Source organism: Bos mutus, chromosome 11 (assembly GCF_027580195.1).
Source record: "Bos mutus isolate GX-2022 chromosome 11, NWIPB_WYAK_1.1, whole genome shotgun sequence".
NCBI lineage: Eukaryota > Metazoa > Chordata > Mammalia > Artiodactyla > Bovidae > Bos > Bos mutus.
This window is the reverse complement of record NC_091627.1, coordinates 13575058-13603047: the sequence shown is the minus strand read 5'-3', so window position 1 is coordinate 13603047 and position 27990 is coordinate 13575058. Positions and strand designations below refer to the sequence as shown.

The window sequence follows — 27990 nt, the reverse complement described above, 5'->3', positions numbered from 1 at the left end:
CAGCTGGCTGGAGAGGTGGAGCCAGGGAATGGGTAGGGAGGGGGCGGGCCCGAGGGGCCGGAGCTCCCGGGCAGTTAGAGACGCACTCCAGGGGCCTGAGTCTGTCTCCAGCACGCAACGGCCACCCTGCACCATGAGCCGTAAGTCCGGCCCCAGTGCCCCCCGTTTTCCCCTGTGGCCTCCCGGTGGGGCTTTGAATGCCAGGCTCAGCCCTTCAACTCTCTCCCTTCGCAGGGCAGGGTATCTCGCTCCGATTCCCGCTGCTTCTCCTGCTGCTGTCGCCATCCCCCGTCTTGCCAGCGGACCCCGGGGCGCCCGCGCCAGGTAGGTGGCCTCTCTCCTGTCCCCGAAGAGCCCAGGTCCTGCTTCCCTGGCCCGGCACCCCATTCCCTCCTCTCCCCTCCCGCCCGCCCAGCTTCCCCTTTCGGCTCGCGATGCCTGGGAGGGGGGAGGGGGCTGTCTGTCGGTGGGATGGGGGCTCTCTGCAGACCCCCGGGATGTGGCCTGGGCTAGGTCCCCAGGGGATTCTTTTTGCGGGGGAAAGGGCAGACTGGGATCTTGGGCGTCTTTGGGAAAAGGGACCGAGTCTTTCCAGGCCCCTCACCTGTTCTGGGACCCCAGCGGTCCCAGCCGAGTCGGTCCCCAGCAATCCTCGCTGTTTCCCCTGCGGGCCCCTTTCGGAGGAAGTCGCAGGCGCCAGGGGAAAGCAAGCTGGCGCGTTTTCTGTTAGCCTCTAACTTTCCAGGACCCGTCCGAATTCCCAGCCCCGGTGGAGACAATCTCCCTGGGTGAGGACCCCGGGTACACCCGCCATTCCGGAGAGAATGGAGGAGGAAACGCACTTACAGGGCTGAGCTGCTTCCTCTGGAGACTGAATCTTCACCGGGGAGGTCCCCATTGCCCGGATGAGTCAAAGGAGGCTCAAGTTGGGGCCATAGCGCCCTCAAGCTCACCCAGGACACGGTGGACTCAGGGCTGGAAGTTTCCAGTCGTTTTGCAGGGTCTTTCTGCAGAGTTCTCCCTGCCCTCATCTCTCCCTGCCAATGGACCCCCGTTTCTTCACTCCAAAGATGACCAGGAAAGTCCTATCCTGGAGAATTCCCCTGCGTGGCGCCATGCCTGTGCCAGGTTCCAGGTGGAAGAATGCAGCTCCTCCTTCCCATAGCCTCCCTCCCCACGCAGTTTCTGTGTGTGTGTGTGTGTGTGTGTGCGCACGTGCACGTGTGCGTGTGCATGCTTGCACATGCAAGGTCTGGACAGAGCTTCACCAAACTATGTGAAACCTCCCCAGGGTCTTCATTTCTCATCTGCAAAATAGGGACAGGAGAGGATGGGGAGTGATCTGAGCCTTCTGTTGTGATGCTCAGAGGAGAAAGAATTCGGTGCTCAGAGGAGAGGGGAAGGACATCTCTGTGAACTGGGAGTCAGACCAGGCTTCCTGGAGCAGGGGGTTTGAGTGCGTGGCATTTCGGGAAGCCAAGGAAAGGGTGCTCTAGGCAAGAGTTTAGGCATGTGTAGAGGTCTAGTTTGTCAGAAGACGAGGAAGAAGACTCCCATGGCCAGCACTTTACAGTTTACAAAACCTAGCTGTTGGCTTCTCTGTTCACAGCAGTCCTGCCAGGGAGATGTTAGTCCCATTCTACAGAAGGGAACTCTGAGGCCCAGAGGGGTGAACCATTTGAGTCTCTGCTGACATTGGTCTGAGACCCCAGTAGCAGAGGCAGGGCTGACCATGCCATCCCAGTGGCCCGTTGTGTTAGCCCCTAGATCAGCCCAGCAGTTCCTCTGAGGCCCCATTCAGCCCCATCCGGGCCCCCGGGGTCCCGAGGCTCACCCTTCCTGTCTCCCTGTGTCTGTTCACCAGCGCATAGTGAGCCATGGGTGTACCCTTTTGCTTTTAGCCTTTTCTGCTTATCTTTATATTGTAAGTGTTTAAACAGAATTGTGTTTTTCACGCCACAAACATTCCCAGGGTATTGCTTTATGCCAGTCCTTGGCTGGAGCCTGGAGGCTGAGCTGGGAGGAGCTCGCAGGCCGATGGAGGAGACAGAAATGCCCACAGACTGCCATCAAGGAGGTCATGGCCATGACTGAGGGAAGCTCAGGGGTGTGTGGGGCTTGGGGATGGGTGATGATTATCTCTCAGGTGTGAGGAATTGCAGAAAGCTTCTTGGAGGTGATGACATTTGACCTGGACCCTAGAGGAGGTGGTAGTGGGAGGTAAAATGGTGAGGTTTTACTCTCAAACTCTGGAAGGGCTCTTCCAGGCAGAAGCAAGGGTATGAGCAGAAGCCTAAAAGTCTGAGTGATGGGAGTGGACAGGCACAGGAAGCCGTAGGACAGAGGCAGGTGTTGGCGGACATGGGCCTTTGGATACAGAGTGAGGAGTGGGCTTGGGTCTCAGGATATCCCCCTGGGAGCAGGGGAGTGAGACGGGGTGGATGACTTGGAGGTGAGACTGGAGGCTGGGAGATCATGAAGGAGGCTGCTGCAAGGGTCGAGGAAAAGACGGAAGACAGATTGGGGGTGGGCTGAAGGCTTCGCTGCCTTCCCATCGCCAAGTCTCTGGGTGAACTGAGGTCCAAAGTGCCCGGACACTTAGGAGAGGCATCTGCTCTGAAAAGCCAAAGCCTGTGTCTAGTCCCCAGAGTGTCAGCAGAGGCCGATCCCCCAGGAGATGAGGGCTTACCTGGGGGCAGGTGGCGGGGAGGATGCTGCTTCTGCCTCTCTTGTGATGGAAGGTGGAGTCCGGCTCAGAGGACAGGGCTGTCCTGGGGTATCCTCAATGCTCGAGTTCATCCCTTCCAGCTCCTGGACTTGGCTGAGTGCTCCCTCCTGGGCTAGGGATGGGGCATGACCTAACTGGAGCTCTGTGCCAGGCGGAGGGGCCTGAGGCCAGCTAACCCTGGCATGTGGGGCAGGCTTCCTGCGGCCTGCCACCTCCTATCTGCAGCACCAGCTGGGGCTGTGGGTTGGGAGGGGGCTTCCTTTCCAGCTGGGCTCTTCCGGCCGCCGGGGACTGGTGCGGTGGTCCCTGGCCACTGGCCGCTGCCCTTGCTGTGTGTAGGGGCTGGGGCCCACGTCTGGGCTGCTCCGGGCTCTTTTTTTCTCTTTGGCTGCCAACCTCCTGGAACTTCTCTAAATATTATTCTTATGGAATTTCAGTGCAGCCTCTTTAAAGGGCCCTCTTGCTGTCTGGTGCCTCTGCATCCTGAGAACTTGGTGTTCCCTCATTCTGCCTGGAATCCTGACTTCTGGGCTGGGGGACGCTTCCTTGCCGAATCCTCAGAAAGTTCTGGAGCCAGGCAGCCCCAGACTGTCCTCATTGGTGGGAATGTGTGTGCTATGGGCTTGCTGATCAACCCCACCTCTGGGGTGGCTTAAAGACTCAGAGCAAGCTGCTCAGTTCTCTGCTTATGGGGGGTGGGGATCATGTTGATGCAAGGAATCGAGATGTTTGGACATAAGTTGGCTTTATCCAGAGTTGAGAAGAAGAGAGGAAGAGAGGGAGGTTTCCTTAGAGCCTGTCTGTCCCCTCTCCTTCCTGGAAAACACTGAAAAATGAGGCCCACAGGACATGCTGTGAAGAGCAGGCACTCTCCCATGTATCTTCATCTAGCACCTGCTTGGTGCCCGGCCCTGTGCTGGGTGTGGGGACTCCAGACACTTTACACTCAGTGTCTGCATTTCCCCAGGTCTCTCTCTTGATGGTTTATTGTACAGCATGTCCTTCACTGGACACATGAAAGCATGTGGGATTTAAGTTAGACTGAAGGAAGGCCTTCCTTTGTGATTAGTTCCCAGCGCTCTAGCGTGGCAGGGGATGGTGATTCCTCTGGAGTCCTGGTTTCATTCATTCAGGATTTTCAGGTCCACCTTGAAGGAAAGGTAACATACCTGCCTCACCTGGGGTCATCCCCAGTCTGTGAAGCAAGGGGACTCGCCCTCCCAGCATCCCTTCCCCAAATCCTGGCCTGGGCACCTCCAGGAGGAGGAACGGAGGGGAAGGGAAGCAAGTTCAAGTGTTGCCTCTTTCGACTTTGAAGCAGTGGGGCTTGGATGAGCCCCTCGTCTGTGGTGGTGGCAGGGGGCCGGGGGGGAGTCTCACCCATCCCCAGGAGCAGATAAGTGAGGTGGATACACAAGGTTGGAGAGTCAGCAAGAGCCCTGACTTCCAGCCTGTCATGATAGTCCAGCTGTGGTCAGCCTGGGAGAGGGCAGAAAGTGACACCCATTTTCCTCTCTGCCCACCCTGACACCCTGGGGCCCCCAGCGACAGCTGCAGTCCTTGTTGAGGGGAGACTTTTCCTGCCCTGAGGCCACTGGTGCTTATGGAAAGATCTTGGAGGAGGAGGAGGAGGAGGGAGGGAAAGTTGGGCAGCCGGTCCAGGGGGAGGGGCCTCTGCTGGCAGGAGAGGGATGCCCTGGGCAGGAACTTCTGAGTCTGGGGGGCACGGCTCTGCTGCTGCTGGGCCCCTGGCAGGAAGCTCTCAGGCAAGACTTCAGAACCAGCTGTGTGTGGGGGGTGGGAGTTGAGGGAAGTGGATGGGGAGATGAGAGAACCTCTTTGACCAAGCTTGAAGTGGCCCGTCTCCTCGCTTCATTTTAAATTCCACAAACATTTGTTAAGCTCTGGCCACCGTATCTGGATTTCCTGGATGGATGGACCTCTCCAGGACGTGGGGTTGAGTCCCAGCTGTGCGCACGGCCTCTGGGAGAGGGGAGAAAGCCCAGGAAAGCCCTTTCTCTTGGAGGCTTGTGGTGGAGCAGAGCAGGTCGGGTTGGGACCTGGGGCCAGGGAGAGTGGAGTGTGAACATTTGGGGAGGCTTTCTGGTACATGCGCAGTGGGCTGGGTCGGGTAGATTAGGAGGGGATTTACTTGGGAGGAACCACAGCCTGGGTCAGGGAGGAACAGAGCTTTTGGCTTTGGGGTTGCGAGATGGGCTGCCCCAGGACCAACTGGAAGGACTTCTTGAGTTGGATTTGGGATCCCTACTGGCAGAGGGACGGGGAAACAGCCCAGAAAGGGCTGGGCCTCAGCTCCTGTACCAGCTGACTGCTATGATGATCTGCGCACCAGAGTTGGGAGCTGGGCAGTGTGGAGTCACAGCAGAACAGCACACTGTTCTGAGCAGAAGGGAGAGAGAGGTTCAGGATCTCCAAACCTGCTGCAGGGCTGACCCAGAGCTCCTTGGTGTTTCTGGGCCTGTGGCTGTGGGAGGGGGAGGCGGGTCCTGCCAGGCCCCTGCCTTGGGTTCCCCCTGCACCTGCCTGTTAGCCTGTGTTAGTCTGATAAGGCCTGTTTGTCCAGACTTCTTCCGATTGGTTCCTTCCTTTTACATCCTGCAGGGGCCACAGAGATGCTATTGTGGGGCCATGGGGAGTTTCCAGGGCTTAAGCAAAACTATTTGCATGATTCTGTGATGTGAGGAGACCTAAACCAGAGGGTCAGGCCCTCTGATTCCAGCATCCTGAGGTGACTTCTTGGGCTTCTCAAGAGGGTCCGTTGCTGCCCTCTTGACCCTCTATAATCAGATGCACAAAGAATTGGAGTTCCCTGTCCCGTTGGCTCTGAGCCCAGAGAAGGAAGCACGTTTGCAGGAGGGACCTGGCATTTTCTGTGTAAGGCTGGGGAAGGAGCCGCTGCCAGGAACTGGGCGCCCTGGTCTGAAGGAGGCCTGACTGTTCCATGGTCTTGGCCAAGTCACCACCTCTCCCTAAGCCTCTGAGTCCCTCGCTGAGCCCTGAATGAGCACCGAGAGAGCTCCAAGAAGTCTCTGACCTGGCTATTAGACGATCACTGAAGCTGTGGTTGGGGAGACCCGGATTAGACACAAGTAGGGACTTTCTGGAGGTCCATTCTCTAGGGGGTTGGGGGAGGGGTGATGCCAGAGCTCCACTCGCCCTCTGGGGAGAGTTTTCCAGCCACATGTCTCCTGTTCCCGTGGTCCCTGACCTCCCTCAAGGTCCTAGAGCCCAGACCCCACCCCAGGGGCCAGGGCTGGGTCTATCAGGAACGGGATCTGCGACTCCCCTCAAACCCATTCCCTGTCCATGGAGTTCTGGGAAATGTCTTTCCTTGGACTTGACTGCTGAGTCCATGAGGGTGGGGGTGGAAGGGAAGGGATGGGCAAGTGGTCTGGTACTACTTCCTGGGTGACCCATCTGGGCTTCCCCTTGTCTGGCCTCAATTTCCCCATCTGTTGGGACACCTGCTCTTCCTTCTGAAAAGGAAAAACAGAGAGATGGTGGGCGACCTCATCTTCTAAGTATCCAGGTGCCCAGAGGCTAGGGGCTGGCCTGAGAACCCCAATCCTTGTCCCTTTTCTGAACCCCATAAATTCTGCCGTTGGCTCTGACTTGGCAGAAAGTGAATGCTCTAGAAGCCTGTGGCCGTGGCATCTTATCAGCTGTGTGCCTAGCCTTCAGTGCCCCAGCCCGAGGCCTGGATGCGTCTGCACCATTTTGGTGGCAGCTGGGAGGGAAGGGGAGACTTCCTTTGGTGGCCTGACGTGGACAAGACTGAAAACCCAGAGCGAGGTCTGAAAACGGAAGGGCCAGGGGCTTTCTGTTCATAGCTGTGGGGACACAGTGGGCCCTGAGGGGAACACAGATGTCGGGTAAGTTAGAACAGAGTTGTGACTGGACTCCATGCCTCTGGCCTCAACGACAGGGGTCCCTGATCTCTGTTTCTCCCCCACAGTGAACCCCTGCTGTTACTATCCATGCCAGCACCAGGGGATCTGTGTTCGCTTCGGCCTTGACCGCTACCAATGTGACTGCACCCGCACGGGCTATTCTGGCCCCAACTGCACCATCCGTGAGCAGAGCCTCCAGCCCCTACTCCTTCTCCCCTGGGCTCGTCCTTCAAAGACCCCCACTTCCTACCCTTGTCTCTGGCCACGGCCCTCTTTCCTTGCCTACTTTTGACCTCTGACACTGCCCCTGACCTGGCTCCAGCACAAGCCCTTACTCCTGACACATCTCACTCCCTGCCTATGGGGTCTGTAGTGAGTCTTCACTGCCCGGCTCTGGCCTTACTGGCCTCCAACCCTGGACCTGTCTCCTGACCCCCGTCTGGTTCTGGCTATGTCACATGTCAACACTCCCAAGGTCCTATGCTTTACCCCTGACTCCTAAATTCCACCCTTGTCCATACTGGACCCTGTCCCTAGTTCCCACCTTCCCCTCTGGCTGCTTCCAGTGTTGCTAGGAGGGCCTGTCTGAGTGGCTCCCCCTGCCCCCACAGCTGAGATATGGACCTGGCTCCGGACGACTTTGCGGCCCAGCCCGTCTTTCGTCCACTTTCTGCTGACGCATGGGCGCTGGCTGTGGGATTTTGTCAATGCCACCTTCATCCGGGACACGCTCATGCGTCTGGTACTCACAGGTGGGTGGCAGAGGTGGTGCAGGGTCCCTCTAATCTAGGGGAGCAAGAAATCCTGCCACTTCCTGAAATTCTTGGCATCTGACCAGGGCAATGGTTGGGGATGGGGGAGTCAGGGTTTGGGTGCCAAATAAAAAAAGAACCCAGGGAATTCCCTGGTGATCCAGGGTAGGACGCTGTGCTTTCACTGCTGAGGGTGCTGGTTCAATCCCTGGTCAGGGAACTAAGATTCCACAAGCTGCTGTGCAGGGTAGCCAAAAACAAACAAATAAGAAAACAACCCAAGAGAAGGTGGGGAAGAGGGGTGTAACTGGAGGCAAGAATCCCTTGTCACCATCATTTTCGCCCTCTGCAGTGCGTTCCAACCTTATCCCCAGCCCTCCCACCTACAACATAGCGCATGACTACATCAGCTGGGAGTCCTTCTCCAATGTGAGTTATTATACTCGCATTCTGCCCTCCGTGCCCCGAGACTGTCCCACGCCCATGGGCACCAAAGGTAATGGTGATGGGGTGAGGGGGCTGAGCCTAGGGTGGGTCACAGGAGATGCTCCGTTCCCTTTGGGAAAAAGCAATCAGAAGAGCAATGACTGACCCATTTCACAGATGGGTGCACCAAGGCAAGACATGCAAGAACCAGGGATGAGGACAGGGGTGGGGAAAGAGGACAGAAAGAGGTTGTGGGAGGGTCTTGTCTGAGGTCAGTGGCAGAGTCAAACTAATGCTCCTGTATTTCCAGGGTGCCTCTTCACCCAAACTTTGTCTACTAAGTGGGTGGGATCCTGCTGCGATGAGGGTGACTTAAAAGTTGGAATGGAGGAAAGAAAGAATAGTGAGCTTTTTACTGGGTGCCAACTCTGAGTTTGGTTCATTACTAATGTGAACAGTCTTATGTGCTTCATCAGTGCAGTTTACACATAAAATCAAAGTTTTTCTTTAGTTGTTCAAGAACCTACTTGGTCTCATCGGCAGGAGTCTTCCTACCAAGACCTTCTTCCTCATCCACTCCTGATTGTCCGCAAACCTGGGGGTTTACTCAATTTAGAGCCATCAGTTCAGCTTCAAGTACACAAAGGGCGAAAGAGACATTAATCCACCACTGCTGCTGCTTCAGTTCCCACCGCATGGTGTCGCTGTTGAGCACTGGTCCCGTGCAGCCCCGTATGCTGTGTGCTTTTGCAGGTTCAGAACCTTGCACATGTATCAGTGTCCTTATTTGGGTCTCAAGGGCACTACTCTGATAGTTTTTACTATCCATGTACTACTGTTCCCAAAGCATGATCATTCTGGCAGGAAATCTGGGTCTCTCAGAGCTTCTGGACTCTGCCAACACTTCGCTGGCACCAGTCCTGTGCTGTTATTCAGTTGCTCAGTCATGCCTGACTCTTTGTGACCTCATGGACTGCAGCATGCCAGGCCTCCCTGTTCTTCACTATCTCCCAGAGTTTGCTCAAACTCATGTCCATTGAGTCGATGATGCTCAGTGGTAATCTGAGTGATAGATCCAGGTTACAGTGTGCAGACTGTAACTTCCCTTTGGGTGAGTTCCCTTTGAGGTCCTTGATGACTTTTCCTGCTACAGGAAATCAGTCAGTCATTTCAATCTAAAGAGTTATTCTAATGACATTGGGCCTCATAGATGTCTTTGAAAGATTGCCTTTTCTGCAAGGCAGTCTTGGGTACCAAGTCATCTGACATTGACTTACTTAAGAAAGGCTTCTTAAAGCTTGTCCTCACGGTGACAGACACATGCTTCAAGGTGACTTGTCTTTACCCCAGACATAGAAAGTTCTGGCATCTTTTAAAACAGATTGGCGAACTCCAGCCCGAAGGCCAAATCCACCCCACCCTCAATTTAAATAAAGCCTTGTTGAAACACATTCATGTTCCTAAGGTATTATCTGCCTTCCTGCAGCACCAGCAAACCTGAGTAGATGTAACAGAGACCATACATCAACAAAGCCTCAAATATTGACTATCTGGACTTGTATGGAAAAGTTTGCTGACTTTTGATTTAAGAGATTTCATCTCACTGGTTTTCTGTCATGCTTACACGGGCACTCCTCAAATCCACTGCATAAGAGAGATAGCATTTGCCCTATTTTATAGATGAAGAAATTGAGGCTCAGAAAGATGGAATGACTTCTCCCTCTTCACACACTTAATAAACGGCACAACCCATTTCGAACACAGCAACCTTATTCCAGGGTTGGGGAGTCCAAGGTTTTTGTTGTTGTTGTTATCCCTTTTTCTTTTTGGAGGTGGGGAAGGGTTAGCTTGTACAGAGCAGCAAACATACACGAAAGTTGAGAGAAAAGGATAATGAAGTCCTATGCATCCATCTCCAGATTTCAAGATTTGTCCACAATTTGCCAATGTTACTTCATCTATCCCCTTCACCTATTTTCTTTTTAATTGGAGAATAGTTTCTTTACAATGTTGCATTGGTTTCTGCCATACAGTGTGATAAATCAGCCATAAGTATACATATGTCTCCTCCCTCTTGAACCTCCCTACCCCCCACCCATCCCACTCCTCTAGGATGTCACAGACTAGCGGGTTGAGCTCCCTGTGTTATATAGCAACTTCCCATTAGCTATCTATTTTACATACGGTAATGTATATATTTTAGTTTTAAAAGCATATTCCAAACATCCTTCCATTTCCCAGAGTCTTTTGGTAGAGAAGGTGCAAGGGGCGGTCTGGTGAGAAGGAGGTGGTCCTGTGGGGTCCACTCTGGGATTCCTGTGTTAATCAGTTTGGTCTGGCAAGCCCAGAAAGCTCTGGGGCACAAAGATCCAGACAGGAAGCAGCTACTGCTCTTTCTTACCTCCCCAATCAGGGAAGAAGCAGTTGCCAGATGCGGAGTTTCTGAGTCGTCGCTTCCTGCTCAGGAGGAAGTTCATCCCCGACCCTCAAGGCACCAACCTCATGTTTGCCTTCTTTGCCCAACACTTCACCCATCAGTTCTTCAAAACTTCTGGCAAGATGGGTCCTGGCTTCACCAAGGCGTTGGGCCACGGGGTGAGTACCTAGGAGGGGCTCTGGACTTCTCTGGGCCACATGTGGCACAGGTAGGCTGCTGCTAGTGGGGCAGAACCCAGGGATCTGAATAGACTCTGTCTCTGTCTTTAGGTAGACCTCGGCCACATTTATGGAGACAATCTGGAACGTCAGTATCAGCTGCGGCTCTTTAAGGATGGGAAACTCAAGTACCAGGTAGCACTGGGCCTGGGGCTGGGGCGTTGGGAAGGGCCTTCCAGTCTCCCCTGGCAGAGGGTGTTGGTGGGGGGCCTTGGTGGTGTTCTATGGCGGAAGCTGTAGGTGCATGGGAGGAGAAGCGACAGTAAACCCTGGGAGCAGGTGCCAGGCAAGAGAAGCAGACAGGGAGCAGACGTGGGCTCTTGTGTTCTCTTGGGAGGTGGATTTTGGGGCTCCACGGAAAATGGACAGTTCCAGTCTGCATTTATTCGTTTAATCATTCCACAATATTAATTGGGCACTATGGTGTGCCGGGCAGGTGAGCAGTGGCCGTGGTAGTTGTAAGCCCTGCCCTCAAGCCCACAGACACAAACCCTAAGGTGCTAGTTCCACGAGGATTTTTTGTCGGAACTCTCACTGTCCAGGAATGTGAGGGCCACATAGGTGATTATCTCATGCGCTCCTCAGATCTACTGCATAAACTAGGTACCATTTGCCCTCTTTTATAGACGTGAGTCACATCCAAGTTATTAAAATTTTTCTAGTGGTCACATTAAAAAATGTAAAAAGCAACAAGCAATATTGATTTTAATAATATATTTTTGAATTTAACCCAATATATCCAGGATATCCTCATTTCAACATGTAATCAACACAAAAATTGTCAATAAAATATCTCATTTTTTTGTGCTGAATCTTCACATTCTGACTCATATCTTACAGTACATCTCAATTTGGGTGCCAAGTTTTCATTGGTGATTCTGATCAGCATTTAGATTTCATAAAATTTTGCGGTTGAGAAAGTAGATTCACATGTTCAAGTTGTTCTAAGCATAAAGACTTTCCGATAGCTGGGATCTTGATTTAAAAACGTAAATCTAAAGTAAATGAAATTGAAAATCAAGCTCTTTATCCACATCAGCCACATTTCTAGTCCTCAGTAGCTGCACGTGGCTAGTGGCTCCCGTGCTGGACCATGCAAATCGAAACAAAAACCGAGACGGGAGGTTCACTGCTGAATCTTTCGAGCTAAGAACAGTATCTGGCATATAGGAGGTCCTCTATGTTTATTTACTGAGTGAATGAGGAAACTGCCATATGATTAATTACACCTGTGATAGCTGCCACAGGGAGAAGCCAGGAGAGTGTGCAGAGGCTGGGGAAGGCTTCCTTAGGAATTATGAATAAACCAAGAGTTGCATGAAGGATAAGGAGGAATCAAGGAGGCCAAGAAGGGCCCAGGGCTGTCCAGAGTCTCAGGTTTCAAGGCTGGAGAGGGGCAGTCGCTTGAGTGACTTTGAGGCAGTGAAACAAGGGATATGCTGTTGGACATCTAATGAGCGTGGGTCGTATTAAGGATTTCTGATTTCTGCCAAGAGCAGAGAGAAGACTTGGAAGGTTCTTTAAGCCAGGATGTGATTCTAGATTTGGATGTTTTAAAGCAAGGGTCCCCTATCTTTTTGGTACCAGGGGCCAGTTTCAGGGAAGACTATTTTCCCATGGACCGGTGGGAGAAGGGATGGTTTCAGGATGATTTGAGCACCTTATATTTGCTCTACATTTTATTTCTATTATTATTACATCAGCTCCACCTCAGCTCATCAGGCATTAGATCGTGGAGGTTGGGGACCCCTCTTTTAAAGCACTGCTCTGGCTGCAGAGCTGAGAACGTCTAGAGGATAGAGTCACTTACAAGGGGAGTCAGGGTGGAAGATGAGGGTGGCTTGGAAGAGTGTGGTGGCCATGGGGAGAGAGAAAGGGACTCATGTTAGGAGAGCTTTAGGAGATAGAATCCACAAGCCTTGGTTAGGAAGGCCGGACAGCTGCCCTGCGTGTTACGGGCAGCTGTCAGTAGGAGTGGGCGGATGTCAGCGGTGCAGGTGCTGGTGCCCCGCCCCCTCCCCAGGTTACCAGGTGACTCCATCCCGCAGATGCTCAATGGAGAGGTGTACCCGCCATCGGTGGAAGAGGCTCCCGTGCTGATGCACTACCCCCGGGGCATCCCGCCCCAGAGCCAGATGGCCGTGGGCCAGGAGGTGTTTGGGCTGCTTCCTGGGCTCATGCTCTACGCCACGATATGGCTGCGTGAGCACAACCGCGTGTGTGACCTGCTGAAGGCTGAGCACCCGACCTGGGGTGACGAGCAGCTCTTCCAGACGGCCCGCCTCATCCTCATCGGTGAGGCCTCCCACCAGCCCTGCCCTGGAAAGTCACCCCCTCTGTCCTGAGAAGTGGGAAGTGGAGGTTTTGGGCACAGTGAGATTAGAATCCTGAGCAGGACCCTTCCCCTAGGTGAGCCTCACTTTCCAAATCTGTACAATGGGAATAATGATGCTTTTTTTTTTTTTGGCCACAGGGTGTGGCACGTGGGATCTTAGTTTCCAGACCAGGGATTGAACCCACATCCCCTGCATTGGAAGGCAGAATCTTAACCACTGAGCTGCTGGGGGTCCTGGGAATTATAATGATTTTAAGGATTAGTTGATATGATGAATGGGAAAGTACTAGGCACATAACAGGCCTTCAGAAAATGGGGTGCTGTGATAGCTGATTATTCAGTGGGTGGCTGGCAACAAATCTGATCAGCCACCCTAAGTCTCAGTTTCCCCATTGTACTGTGTCCAGGAGCACTAGAGGGCATCCTCAGCAAGCACAGGTCAAACCCCAGCTTGCCTAGGCTTCAGAATCCTTGGGTTTCCTGCCCTGCACGCATCTGCCTTCCTGAAGGTTGGCAGCTTCTTGGTGACTCAGGGACAAGATATTTTTGTGTCCCCTACGGGGGCGAGTCTGTAGCCTAAAATGTCAGATGGTTTCCTGCCTGGGAACTTGGCCCCCAACACTCCTGTCCAGACCATATTCACTCTGAGTCACCAGTGAGCCCTTGCCTCTGCCTCTGGGCATCTCTGGGCATGGCTGTTCCCAATTTTAGTACCCGAGTCAATGGAGCCTGGAAGAGCCACGCATCAGGCATAGGAATGACCTAAAGAACGAGAAGGGGCTGGCTCAGAAGTCCCAGGATTGCAGAGACTTTGACCAGAGAGGGCAAGTCTGTGTCTGCAGGCTGCCCAGCACACCAACTGGTGATGAAGCTGTGGCCAAAGGCAGGACACCGAAGGTAGGGCACCTCTAGTGCTTCATTCAACCCTCCCCAACAGCCTTATGACTCGGCTGTGATTATCCTTGTTATGAAAGTTAGGATGCAGAGAGGGTAGGTGAATTCTCCAAGGCCTTTCAGCGGAAAGAGACTTGAACCAGATCTGGTTGCCACCAGACTTCATGCAGTTTCTACCATGTCATGCAGGGAGTACTTTCCTGTGTGGGGAGGGGGTGCGAGCCTTAGTCTGATCTTTTGTGACATGTGAGTTTGGGGAGGGGATTCCTACTTCTACATGTGTGGACCCTCCCTATTATGCCAGGCTCTGTGCCAAGCAGTACAGATGTGCTCATTGTCTACTCCTCCTAGTGACCCTGTGAATATTATTATACTGATGTCATAATTTTTTTTAATTTCCTTTGTGAACATGTTTTACTTATTTTCTTATTTATTTATTTTTTGGCTGCATCATGCAGCATGTGGGAATCTTAGTTCTACCCCCGGTGCCCCACCACCCCACCAGCAATCAAACTTGCTCCCCCTGCAGGGGAAGCATGGAGTCTTAACCCACTGGCCTGCCAAGGAAGTCCCTATACTGATGTAATTATAATACTCATTTTACAGATAAGGAATTTAGAGTAAGTCACGCAGCTCCAGCCCAGGTGGCTGGAAGTGGTGATGTCAAGATTTAGACCCGAGTCTGCTGCTTGCAATTCCAATGGCTCCAGCTCAGTTTGCTAAAAGTCAATTTCTCTAGTGGCTCATTGGCCAAAATGTGTTTCTTTTAATAGCTAGTTCACCAGTTTTCATTTTGCTATGGAAGATTTGTTTTGTGTCTTCCCTGGCTCTTTGCTCTGAGCTGGTTCCTGAGAGGGCAGAGGAAAATTACTTGTAAGAATTCGATACATAAGCAGATATGGGGGTTATATTCGGGATGAGATTCACTTAGGTCTGTTGTGTCCCTTGTTTGTTGCTGTAGCTCTTAGAATGGTCTCTTGGGAGCTCCCATCACCCTCCGCCGCTCAGGCCCGCTGAGATTCCCTCACTAAGTTAATCTCCACCCACCTATCTTTTGTGGCCTCACTAAGCCTCTTTTAATGGGATGGTGGCCACCACGGGCCACAAAACCCATTCTCAGATACTTCCTCTCCATGTCATGCTCAGCCAGGCTGTGACCTGCCCATGGAACATGGGACTAGCAGGTGGCTCCTGTCTTGGGACAGGCTCCTGTCTTATCCAGCCTGAGAGGGAAGGTTCCATTTTCACAACCAGTGACAAAAAGACAAAGTGAAAGTGGCCCAACAAAGTCAAATAACCTTAACAACGAGAAAGAAGTCAAACCAAGCCCTTGGCATGAACCAGCCCGCTCCCCAAGCCCGATAGCTAACTCCCTGCGCTCTGCTGACCCCGTGCCCCATCCTTCACCCCAGGGGAGACCATCAAGATTGTGATAGAGGAGTATGTGCAGCAGCTGAGCGGCTACTTCCTGCAGCTCAAGTTCGACCCAGAGCTGCTGTTTGGGGCCCAATTCCAGTACCGCAACCGCATCGCCATGGAGTTCAACCAGCTCTACCACTGGCACCCGCTCATGCCCGACTCCTTCCGGGTGGGCCCCCAGGACTACAGCTACGAGCAGTTTCTGTTCAACACCTCCATGCTGGTGGACTACGGGGTCGAGGCCCTGGTGGACGCCTTTTCTCGCCAGCCTGCAGGCCGGGTGAGCCTCAGGGGAGCACTGGGGAGGGCAGCCGGGCTCTGGGATCCCAACACCAGTTTTCTGTAAAAGGGAGAGAGTGTCACCCCTCCAGGGTGGTGGTGGGGATCATTCCTTCATTCATTCTCTTCTTCTTTCATTCATTCAATGACACCAGGCATTGCTCCAGGCGCTGGAGACACAGTGGTGACCAAGGTCAATGTGGTTCTTGGGTCCTTGTGTTTTTTTGGCACTTGCCACCCCTAGTGGCTCAAACAGTAAAAAAAATCTGCCTGCAATGCAGAAGCTCTGAGTTCGATCCCTGGGTTGGGAAGATCTTCTGGCGAAGGGAATGGCCACCTACTCCAGTATCCTTGCCTGGAGAATCCCATGGACAGAAGAGCCTGTCAGGCTGTAGTTCATGGAATCACAATGGAGTGACTAACACTCACACTCACTTACCCTGGAAAGGGCTTCTCCGGTGGCTCAGTGGTAAAGAATCCACCTGCCTAAGCAGGAGACTTGGGTTTGATCCCCAGGTCAGGAATATCCCCTGGAGAAGAAAATGGCAACCCATTCTAGTATTCTTGCCTGGGAAATCCCATGGACAGAGGAGCCTGATGGGCTACAGTCCCTGGAGTCGCAGCAGAGTGTTAGCGTGTAAATAACAGGATACCCTAGAAAGGAACAGCAGTCGTGTGATGACTAGCATCGTTAGAGCCCTTACTATAGGTTAGGTGCTGTGCCAAGGTCTTTCCCGATGTTCTCAGAATTCTAAGAGCAGGTTAAGAATCACATTATAGAAGCCCACAGTGCTCTGGGAACTTGGAGACAGACTTCAGGCCCAGAGTTGGGGGTTGTAGATAAGGAAGTGATAGTTGAGCAGGGACCCAAAGGATGGGTAGGGATCTCCCAGGGCAAGAAGTAACATTTGTGACCTGGGGTCATTGTGTTAGGATGGAGCGGGTGGCATAGCAAAGGCCCAGGAGTCAGAGGGCATGGCAGTTTGAGGACCAAGAGGACATTCAGGGTATGGTGATGTATGCAAAAGTGCCTACACAGAGGAGGGCTTTATTGACTTGTAGGCCTCTGTTTTGGGCTGAAGTCCCCCTTGCCCCAAATTCACATGTTGAAGTCTTTACTTCCAAGACCTCAGCATGTGACTGTGTCCAGAGGCAGGGTCTTTAAAGAGCTGATTAAGGTAAATGGGGTCATTGAGGGGGTCCAGCTATGACTGGTGTCCTTATAAGCAGAGGAGATTAGGATATAGGTGTGCACAGAGGGAAAGCAAAGGGAGAAGATGGCCATCTCTAAGCCACAGAGAGGCCTGAGAATGAAACCAACCCTGCTGACACCTTGGTCTTGGACTTCTAGCCTCCAGAACTGTGAGGACACATATTTCTAGTTTTTTGTTTGTTTGTCTTTTAAGTAATTTATTTATTTATTCTTGGCTGTGCTGGGTTTTCGCTGGCATGTGGGCTTACTCTAGTTGAGGTGTGCAGGCTTCTCATTGCGGTGGCTTCTCTTGCTGGGGAGCACAGACTCTTGGTGCATGGGCTTCAGTAGTTGAAGCTTGAGGGCTCAGTAGTTTTAGCTTGTGGTCTCTAGGGAACAGGCTAAGTAGTTGTAGCACACGGGCTTATTTGCTCTAAGGCATGTGAGATCTTCCCAGACCAGGGATTGAACCTGTGTTCCCAGCATTGACCCCACCTCCGCCACCAGAAAAGTCCTATTTGTTTTTAAGTTTTTGTTCATTTATTGTCTGTTTTTTGGCTGTGCTGCCTGGCGTGTGGGATCCTAGTTCCCTGACCAGGGATAGAACTCATGTCCCGCACAGTGGAAGCATGGAGTCCCAACCACTGGACCACTAGGCAAGTCTCTGTTTCTATTTGTTTAAGCCATCCAGTCTGTGGCGCTTTGTTATGGCAGCCCGAGCAAGCTATTAGTCCTACCCCTGGGATGTTTAACCAGCTCCCTCCTCAATCTCCCCTTCCCCTTGTTTGGGAGCTCCCATCTCCTCCATCCTAGCTTCCTTCCTATCCTGCCACTCTCTTCTTTATCTAAGCCCTACCATGAAGGTGTGGCACCACGTGGGTTTGGGCTTCCTCCTGGTAATTTGACTGAAATTAGCATAGGCTGCCACCAATGGGGTTCAGGTCTCTGTTCTTTGTGGGGGCACAGAAAGGAGCAGAGACAGTCACTTGTGTGGGGGGCTGTATGGTGACTCTGGTGATGTGTGTAAAGAGCCCTGCTGTTTCCTGACACCAGCAGAAGGACCAGCATATCAAAGGTTCTCAGGATATCTCAGGATATCAAAGAGAGTGTGAGAAGTGATAAAACGGGGCTTCCCCCGAGAATTCCCACACATGGTCACACTACGGGATTACTGTGACCAACACTGTGATAGCTGCTTTGCATTCTTTATCTCGATTCCACCACAGCTATATCAGATAGATGCTTCCATTGTCCTCATTTTTGCATAGCATAAGTAATTTGCCTATGGTCCCGGTTTTTGTTGCCCAGGGCTACAAAAGGACCACAAACCAAGGGGCTTTAAGCTGCAGACATTTATTCTTTTCCTTTTTTGGAGGTTTAAAATATCACCTTTATTACTGATAAAGCTGATTCTAGAAAACTTAAATAACCTATGCTGACAAGCAGGCTTTTAAATACTAAACCCTCAAATTAGACAAATTTGGCTACCATGACATGGAGGCATCGAAACAAGGAAAATATCTCCCAACCTCCTCCTCGTCCCCCAGAATAAGGAATATGAGAGGAGGCATACTCCCTGGTATCAACTGAGTGCAAGAGCAGCAGCGAGGATTGCTTGTACAATGCACGCTTAGGTACTGCTCTAAAATTCACCCGTGATACTACGTCACTCCTCCTCTTCTGATAAGCAGTAAGTGGGAGAGGTTGGAAAAAGATGCTCAGACTGTTAGGTTACTGGAGTTTCCTCCATAAACAAAGTAAGGAAGTGAAATCACTTAGTTGCTCAATCGTGTCTGACCCTTTGTGATCCTAGGGACTGGGTTTCCCTGGTGGCTTAGCGGTAAAGAATCCACCTGTAATGCAGGAGACCCGGTTCGATCCCTGGGTCAGGAAGATCCCTGGGAGGAGGGCATGGCAATCCACTCTGGTATTCTTGCCTGGAGAATCCCTTGGACAGAAGTGCCTGGCAGGCTATAATCCATGGGGTCGCAAAGAGTCTGACATGACTGAGCATGCATGCATGCACGCATGGACTGTAGCCCGCCACGATCCTCTGTCCATGGAATTCTCCAGGCAAGAATACTGGAGTGGGTAGCCATTCCCTTTTCTAGGGGATCTTCTTGACCCAGGGATTGAACATGGCTCTCCTACATTGCAAGCAGATTCTTTACCATCTGAGCCAGAAACATCCAGAAAATGAAAGAAATATTCCCAGCTGACACCTGAGAATTAATAACTTTTATTCATTGATCCACCCAAACCTCCATTAAACATTTATTACACATTACTAATATCTAGGCCATTAAAAGAGATCCATCTTTAAACATTTCTCTAGAAAGCCCTTAGAGTTAACTCCCACAAATGGTAATCATAGATTTTTTTCTTTCTAGTTATGGAGGCTAGAAATCCAGCATCAGGGTATGGACAGGGTCATACTCTTGCTGAAGTCTCCAGGGTAGAATTGGTCCTTGCCTTTCTCTCGGCTTCTGGTGGTGATGGACCATGCTTGGGGTTCCTTGGCACGTAGAAGCATCACTACAACGTGGAGTCCTCCTTGTGTCTCTGTTTCCTCTTTTTATCAGGACACCAGTTGTTGAATTAGGGCCCACCCTAATGGAGTATGCCCTTGATCCCATCTATGTCCATATAAGGTCACATTCACAAGTGCAGAGGGGTTGGGACTTCAATATGTCTTTTGGGGACACACCTAAGTCAACACACAATAGCCTCCCAGTTCAGCTGAGACTGGCACCAGCTTCTGTTGGCTTTACCTCAGGGTGTATACTTTTAGCCAAGTATGCTTTTCCTCTTACCCAGTTGTCCTTGTTTTATCCAAACTGAACACATTCTTGAGCATTATTGTCAAATCATCCACAGCAATAGAACTTTCTTTTTTTTAAATTTTATTTTATTTTTAAACTTTACAATATTGTATTGGTTTTGCCAAACATGAAAATGAATCCGCCACAGGTATACACGTGTTCCCCATCCTGAACCCTCCTCGCTCCTCCCTCCCCATACCATCCCTCTGGGTCGTCCCAGTGCACCAGCCCCAAGCATCCAGTATTGTGTATCGAACCTGGACTGGCAACTCATTCCACATATGATATTATATGTATTTCAATGCCATTCTCCCAAATCATCCCACCCTCTCCCTCTCCCACAGAGTCCAAAAGACTGTTCTATACATCAGTGTCTCTTTTGCTGTCTCGTACACAGGGTTATTGTTACCATCTTTCTAAATTCCATATATATGCGTTAGTATACTGTATTGGTGTTTTTCTTTCTGGCTTACTTCACTCTGTATAATAGGCTCCAGTTTCATCCACCTCATTAGAACTGATTCAAATGTATTCTTTTTAATGGCTGAGTAATACTCCATTGTGTATATGTACCACAGTTTTCTTATCCATTCATCTGCTGATGGACATCTACGTTGCTTCCATGTCCCAGCTGTTATAAACAGTGCTGCGATGAACATTGGGGTACACGTGTCTCTTTCAATTCTGGTTTCTTCAGTGTGTATGCCCAGCAGTGGGATTGCTGGATCATAAGGCAGTTCTATTTCCAGTTTTTTAAGGAATCTCCACACTGTTCTCCATAGTGGCTGTACTAGTTTGCATCCCCACCAACAGTGTAAGAGGGTTCCCTTTTCTCCACACCCTCTCCAGCATTTATTGCTTATAGACTTTTGGATCGTAGCCATTCTGACTGGCGTGAAATGGTACCTCATCGTGGTTTTGATTTGCATTTCTCTGATAATGAGTGATGTTGAGCATCTTTTCATGTATTTGTTAGCCATCTGTATGTATTCTTTGGAGAAATGTCTAGTTCTTTGGCCCATTTTTTGATTGGGTCATTTATTTGTCTGGAATTGAGCTGTAGGAGTTGCTTGTATATTTTTGAGATTAGTTGTTTGTCAATTGCTTCATTTGCTATTATTTTCTCCCATTCTGAAGGCTGTCTTTTCACCTTGCTTATAGTTTCCTTTGTTGTGCAGAAGCTTTTAAGTTTAATTAGGCCCCATTTGTTTATTTTTGCTTTTATTTCCAATATTCTGGGAGGTAGGTCATAGAGGATCCTGCTGTGATATATGTCGGAGAGTGTTTTGCCTATGTTCTCCTTCAGTTCCGTTCAGTTCAGTTCAGTCGCTCAGTCGTGACCGACTCTTTGTGACCCCATGAATTGCAGCACGCCAGGCCTCCCTGTCCATCACCAACTCCCGGAGATCACTCAGACTCACGTCCATCAAGTCAGTGATGCCATCTAGCCATCTCATCCTCTGTAGTCCCCTTCTCCTCCTGCCCCTAGTCCGTCCCAGCATCAGAGTCTTTTCCAGTGAGTCAACTCTTCTCATGAGGTGGCCAAAGTACTGGAGTTTCAGCTTCAGCATCATTCCCTCCAAAGAAATCCCAGGGCTGATCTCCTTCAGAATGGACTGGTTGGATCTCCTTGCAGTCCAAGGGACTCTCAAGAGTCTTCTCCAACACCACAGTTCAAAAGCATCAATTCTTAGGTGCTCAGCTTTCTTCATAGTCCAACTCTCACATCCATACATGACCACTGGAAAAACCATAGCCTTGACTCAGTTATGAATCAGATTTTTCTGGAGTCCTTTTTTTTTCTTTTTTCTTTTGGGCTGTGTTGCTTGGCTTCCCAGGTAGTACTAGTGGTAAAGAATCTGCCTGCCACAGCTGGAGCTGTGGGTTTGATCCCTGGATCAGGAAGATCTTGTGGAGGAGGGCATGGCAACTCACACCAGTATTCTTGCCTGGAGACTCCCATGGGCAGAAGAGCCTGGCGGGGTACAGTCCAAGGGGTCCCAGAGATTGAGACAGGACTGAAGTGACTTGTATGCATGCATGGCTGTGGAATCTTAGTTCCTTGACCAGGGATGGAAGCTGGACCCTGGGAAGTGAAAGTGCTAACCACTGGACCATCGGGAATTCCCTTTGATGCACCTTCTTTATCGCATCAGATTACCTGGGCTTTGAACCCCATTTCCATCCCTTCACAGGAGATTGCCCCTTGGTCTTGGAGTAAAGCTCTGTTTACTTAAACTAAATGTGCTTATATATTACACCTTTCATGGCGAGATTTTAGCTCCATCCCTGCTAACTTACAACAATTCCTCTCCCAGGAGGCTTGGCAAACAACAATTCCTCTCCCAGGAGGCTTGGCAAAAAGAAGGAGAAGCAGGTGGGGTCACCTGCATTCCTGTGTGCAACTTTTTCTGGTCTGGATGAAGTGACTTGATGCTCTGTGTTCCTGCCTCCTAGCTCAGTTTCTCTTTTCTAGTGGCAGCAGGTTATTAGGGGTTCACTTTTTAATACTAGACACTCAGTAAATTTTGTATAATCTCAATTCTGTGCTACAGAGAGTGAAAAACAATAGAAATAGGTTCTTCAGTATGTGTTCCTGCTGAGTTGCTTCAGTTGTGTCCGACTCTGCTGGACACTATGGACTATAGCCCACCAGCCCCCTCAGTCCATGGAATTCTCCAGGCAAGAGTACCAGAGTGGGTTGCCATGGCCTCCTTCAGGAGATCTTCCTGACCCAGGGATTGAACCGCATCTCTTATGTCTCCTGCATTGGCAGGCAGATTCTCTACCACTGGCACCATCTGGGAAGCCCCGGATTCCTCAGCAAAATCCATTAAAAGACTAAATATCTTTGTTCTGTGATAAGAACTGATTTGGGGGATGACAGACACGTCAGTTCTGCCAGGTAGAGTTTAAAAAATATCCCAGGAAAGTCATACAGTTTTGGCCCCTCAAACTAGTGTTTGTCCATCCATCAGTTTCCATCACTTAAAAGCTCAGAAACCTTTCTGCCTTTATTTCCAGATCTGAAATGCCAGTCCCCTCTGTTTGAGCTCTTGACTGTGGCCATGTTGGCCATCTCCTCTGCAGAGTCCTAGTTGTTGTATCTAATACCTCCAGAACCTTCCTTAACAGGATGTTGGAGGTCCTCACCTAAATTCAAAGGGCTGGGGAACCATGTGTCCAGTGAGTGACTAGAGAAGTCCTCCTGGACCACTCTACAGTCTAAAGATGAGGAAGCTGCTGGGACTTCCCTGGCGGTCCAGTGGTTAAGACTCTAAGCTCCCAGTGCAGGGGTGCATGGGTTCCATCCCTAATCAGGGAATTAACGTCCTGCTTGCCACTCCATGTGGCCAAAAATACAAATATAAATAACTAAATAAGATGAGGAAGCTGAGAAGCATGGCCCTGCAGACCTAGGTAGGGTTCATAGCTTGGTGCTTGCTAGAGTGAGCCATACTTTCTACTCAGGAAGGATTCCTGACCTGAAGTTCTTCTCCAGGACAACATGTCTTGGCTCTCAGACCACCACTGTATTTATCTCTTGGCAGATCGGTGGGGGTAGGAACATAGACCACCACATCCTGCACGTGGCCGTGGATGTCATCAAGGAATCTCGGGAGCTGAGGCTGCAGCCTTTCAATGAGTACCGCAAGAGGTTTGGCATGAAGCCCTACACTTCTTTCCAGGAGCTCACAGGTGAGCAGCTGCTTCCTGACCACGATTCCTGCCCTCCAGGGGCTCATGCTGAAGTGAAGAAGACCTCAAGGAAACAGAATGGGGCGATCCATGGTCACATGTGGCCAGCCCTGTGACCGTGGGATTTGAGGGGTGTGGGAGCATGGTGCCAGGGGTGGCGAGTGTTGCAGATGACTCAGCCTGGGGAGAGAAGGTGGGTTCTCACCTGGGTTTGAAGGATAAAAAGGGGTTTTCCAGTGAAGAACAGAGGGAAGAGCTTTCTACGTGGAGGAACAGAAAGTACAAAAACACAGGGGTTAAAAAGAATGAGCCTTGAAAATATCCTGGCCTATTCAGGAAAATAGTCCTAGGTGTGGCTGGAGCAAGAGGCTTGTGAGGGCAGAGGGTAGAGTTGGTGCTAGGAGGCTGGCTCATACTGTGTGGAATTTTGGATTCTATGCTAAGATTTTGAGTTTTATTTTGTCTGAAGTGAAGTGAAGTTACTCAGTTGTGTCCGACTCTTTGCGACCCTATGGACTGTAGCTTACCAGGCTCCTCCCTCCATGGGATTCTCTAGGCAAGAGTACTGGAGTGGGTTGCCATTTTCCTTCTCCAGGGGATCTTCCCGACCCAGGGATTGAACCTGGGCCTCCCACATTCCAGGCAGACGCTTTAACCTCTGAGCCACCAGGGACTCCGTCTAGTGGTTCCTAAATCCCATTTATGGATCAGCTTCCTAAAACTCACTTAGAAAACTAATTAAAAATACCAAATCTGAGATTTCACTTCTAGAGATTCTGATTCAGTAGGCCTAGACTTAGCACACAGGTCGTGCCCAAGAGTATATGTGTGTGTGTGTATATATAGATATGTATATAGACACCATAGATTGTATACATGTATACATATGTGTGTATATATAAGACACAAATATGTATATAACACTTACATATATAACATATGTATTATATTTTATATATATATAAATATTTGTTGTTGCTCAAAATACCCAGTTGTTGGGAAGCCAAGTTCAGAAACTCTTGTCACAGATGATGAGGGGCCACTGAAAGGCTATGACCAGGGTGTGACCTGACCCCTGACGTGTACTGCTGCCCCATGGAGGGTGGACTTGAGGAAACGGGTAGTGATGCTCCACGTCTGTTTCCCATGACAGTCCAGAGAGACAGACAGAACACTGTCGCTAAATCTTTATGTGAATTTGGACAAGTGTGAACTTGAAGCTCCAGTGGCATGCAGGGTCTTGGGCCAGGATAAGGCCTTGAAACCTGCCCATGAAGGAAACAAGATGGGGAGCTTCTCTCTGTTGTAAGGATCAGGTAATCAGGGCACAGAGGTATGGAGTGAGTTGTTTCAAGGTGCACACTGTCTGGTTGCGGATCCAGGCCCTTGACTCCATCTGCAGTAGCAAATTTCTTCTCTCCAGGCAGCCCTGGAGCAGGGTCAGTCAGCCAGGCCGGATTTTAGGTCACCTGCTCATTTGCTCAAGTTGATCTTCTAAAGTCCCTTCTTCTCCCTGGAATAGGGTGGACCTAGAATGTTCCCTCCTGAACCTTAATGGATGGCATCATAATTCTGACTCTGGCTTCCCCCCTTTTGCAGGGGAGAAGGAGATGGCAGCTGAGTTGGAGGAGCTGTATGGAGACATCAATGCTTTGGAATTCTATCTGGGGCTACTTCTTGAGAAGTGCCATCCGAACTCCATCTTTGGGGAGAGTATGATAGAAATGGGGGCTCCTTTTTCCCTTAAGGGCCTCTTAGGGAACCCCATCTGTTCTCCAGAGTACTGGAAGGCAAGCACATTTGGTGGTGACGTGGGCTTCAACCTTGTCAAGACGGCCACGCTGAAGAAGCTGGTTTGCCTCAACACCAAGACTTGTCCCTACGTCTCCTTCCATGTGCCAGACCCCCATCGGGAGGACAGGCCTGGGGTGGAGCGGCCACCCACAGAGCTCTGAAGGGGCCAGGCAGCAGCATTCTGGATGGTAGAGCTTCCTGCTTGCTGTTCCAGAATGCCGAGGGGTGGATTGTCTTTGATGTTGGGTTTCTGATTTGGCGTCGACAGTATCAGTGTGGACATTTAGAAATCTAGGTCTCTTACCCATGGTCTGGAATACTGTGGTTCTTGTTTGTTGTTCTAGAATGCTGAATTCCTGGTGAACCATTGAGAATGTGAGGAATGGTTATCCCTTCAGCATGCCAGAACACTGGGTTCCTGGGTGACCACCTAGAAGGCCAGATTTCTAGTTGATCCGGAATTTAGGCATTCTGAAATATGGGACTCCTGATGGAATCTTCTGGAAAGTGAAGGGGTTCTTATTTTGCATTCTAGAATTCTGGGTGGCCCTCCAGAATGTTGACTGGTTATTCTGACTGGTTATCCAGAATGTTGTGCTCCTAGTTGCTGATCCAGAACAGTGGCTGGCATTCTAGATCAGTCCTGTTCCGAATGTCTAGAGTGTTGAGAATTCGTTTTCCTGTTCAGTGAAACAGCCACGGAGCAGGAGGATCTCATGTCCTACAAGAACGCATTGGATCTGTGCCTGCATGGAGGGGGCAAGGAAGTGGGGTGTTCGTCTTCTCAGTGGGACCCCAAATGAGACCCTGGATATGGAGAGAACAGGTGGCTTTCTCCAGGCCATTGGTTGGAAGCCACCAGAGCTCTGTCCTCATCCAGGTCTCAACTCACGGCAGCTGTTTTTCATGAAGTTAATAAAATGCTTTTTCCAAATTGCCTGCTATCTGTGTCTCTTTTGATCCCATCCCCAGAAGCAGGGATAATACGGAAGAAACCTTTCTCCTGACCACAGGCTACATGTGCTGGAGGTTTGCAGGAGGAGATTATCTTCTGGGATCCCCGGGGCCTGTCACTGTCCAGATCTTTCATCACTGACGTTTCATCCTGCCCCTCCCACCCCTACTCTCCTGACATGGGTTGCTGCTGCTGCTGTTTCTAAGTCGCTTCAGTCGTGTCTGACTCTGTGCGACCCCATAGACACTAGGCTCCTGTGTCCCTGGGATTCTCCATGCAAGAATACTGGAGTGGGTTGCCATTTCCTTCTCCAATGCATGAAAGTGAAAAGTCAAAGTGAAGTTGCTCAGTCGTGCCTGACTCTTAGCAACACATGGACTGCAGCCTACCAGGCTCCTCCATCCATGGGATTTTCCAGGCAAGAGTACTGAAATGGGTTGCCATTGCCTTCTCCAGACATGGGTTAGGCATTGCCTTTTCCAGGCTTCTCTCCTAAAATACACAACTTCCCAGCCCCAGGAAATGTGGCATTCAGCTCCCACAATCTGATTAGAGCAACTTCCTCTCTTACTGAGCATGCACCAGAGCTGAAAGGCATTTGGGGAGGAGAGCATTTACTCTGTGCCAGTTTCACATATTTCATTTCTTGGTTATTTTCAACCCAACAGTGTGAAGTTGGTGGTATGATCCCTGTTTCCAGACCAAGGAAACTGGGACTTCCCTGAGGACCCAGTGGTTGAGACTCTGCACTTCAATGCTAGGGGTGTGAGTTCCATTCCTGGTTGGAGAATTAAGATCTCACATGTCACATGGCCAAAAAACAAAACAAAAACATTTAAAAAAGCAAAAAACAAAAAACAAGGAGATGGAGACTTAGGGTGGTTAAGTGACATGCCCTCAACACGTCAGAGCCAGACTGGGACCCAGATCTGGTTGAATCTAAAGCTGTGCTCGTTCCCCCATCTGGCTTCCTCTTGCTTCCTGGTTTGACTCACTTCCAGGCCTGATCTTGCTTGTCTGGCTCAGGGTCAAGGGCAGAGATGGGGTGTATCCTCCACCTTACTTGCAGGGTATTTGTTCAGTCACAAATGTTTATATTCCTAATTGCATGCTAGTTACTGTCTCAGACTTGGGCTACAGCAGTGAGTGATCAGTAGATAAGGCTGTGCAATACGGCGCTGTAGTTTGTTTCATACATTGTACAGCACATGGAGTGTAGCCATTACTTTATAACTTTAAATGGAGTTTGGTGGCTCAGACAGTAAAGCGTCTGCCTACAGTGTGGGAGACCTGGGTTTGATCCCTGGGTTGGGAAGATCCCCTGGAGAAGGAATTGGCAACCCATTCCAGTACTCTTGCCTGCAAAATCCCATGGATGGAGGATCCTGGTAGGCTACAGTCCATGGGGTCACAAAGAGTCGGACACGACTGAGCGACTTCCCTTTCCCTTTGAATGGAGTATAATCTATGAAAATATTGAATCCCTATGTTGTACACCTGAAATAGAGTAAATCAGCTCTACCTCAATAATAAAATAATAATTAAAAAATGTCTCCTATAAAGTTCAAAGTCTGAAGAAATGACAGGCTTCAGCCTGCATGGAGCTCACATTCCAGCGAGGGCAGAACAGACAATAAAGAGGAAAACAAAGGAGAGAACTCAGGGGAGCGTGATCTCCCTTCTAACTCACACTGTCCTACCCTGCTTGACTCCGGAGCCCTCAGGCTCTGCCCAGCCACACAGACCCCCGTAGCCAGCAACGAGGGAGGAGAAGTCAGAGGGATGAGGTAAGAGGTTGGAAAAGCTTCTTCATGCTCGCATTTTGGGTTTAGAGTTCCTTATGAGGAATGATGACAGAAACAATGCAGGAAATTGGGGTCCAGGCTGAGGTCCCTGGCTGGGTCTACTGTCTCATGGTCCAAAAGTCCTGTCTCTCCTGAGCTGACTGGGGACTGCTTCCATCACTTCTCCCTGGTCCTGTTGAATGAAGAGAATGCAATCCTTGCCTGCTCCCCAAGCTGCTCTGATGTGGAAGGACTCTTCGGGTGCTGTAAGTGGGCATGGCATAGCTGTGTCTTGTCCTTGCTGGACCTGTATCTATTTCCTCTCTTCTGCTAATACTTTGACTT

The 27990-nt window shown here is 50.4% G+C and overlaps 1 protein-coding gene across 1 annotated transcript; it reads left to right on the top strand.

Moving 5' to 3' along the window:
- PTGS1 (prostaglandin-endoperoxide synthase 1) lies at positions 1–25840 on the top strand. The gene is made up of 11 exons (XM_014478016.2): positions 1–140; positions 235–324; positions 6705–6821; positions 7251–7391; positions 7744–7887; positions 10231–10412; positions 10524–10607; positions 12521–12767; positions 15114–15400; positions 22965–23112; positions 24712–25840. Exons 1-11 carry the CDS (start codon positions 29–31, stop codon positions 25065–25067), a joined length of 1908 nt encoding a protein of 635 aa, XP_014333502.2. The 5' UTR covers positions 1–28; the 3' UTR covers positions 25068–25840.
- The last annotated feature ends 2150 nt before the right edge of the window (positions 25841–27990 follow it).

Bases quoted from the DNA above. Each gene is read 5' to 3' on its own strand.
- PTGS1 (XM_014478016.2), top strand. From the start codon at position 29: ATGGGTAGGGAGGGGGCGGGCCCGAGGGGCCGGAGCTCCCGGGCAGTT. The intron at 141-234 runs GTAAGTCCGGCC...CTCCCTTCGCAG, and splicing joins GCCACCCTGCACCATGAGCC to GGCAGGGTATCTCGCTCCGA. The intron at 6,822-7,250 runs GTGAGCAGAGCC...CTGCCCCCACAG, and splicing joins TGGCCCCAACTGCACCATCC to CTGAGATATGGACCTGGCTC.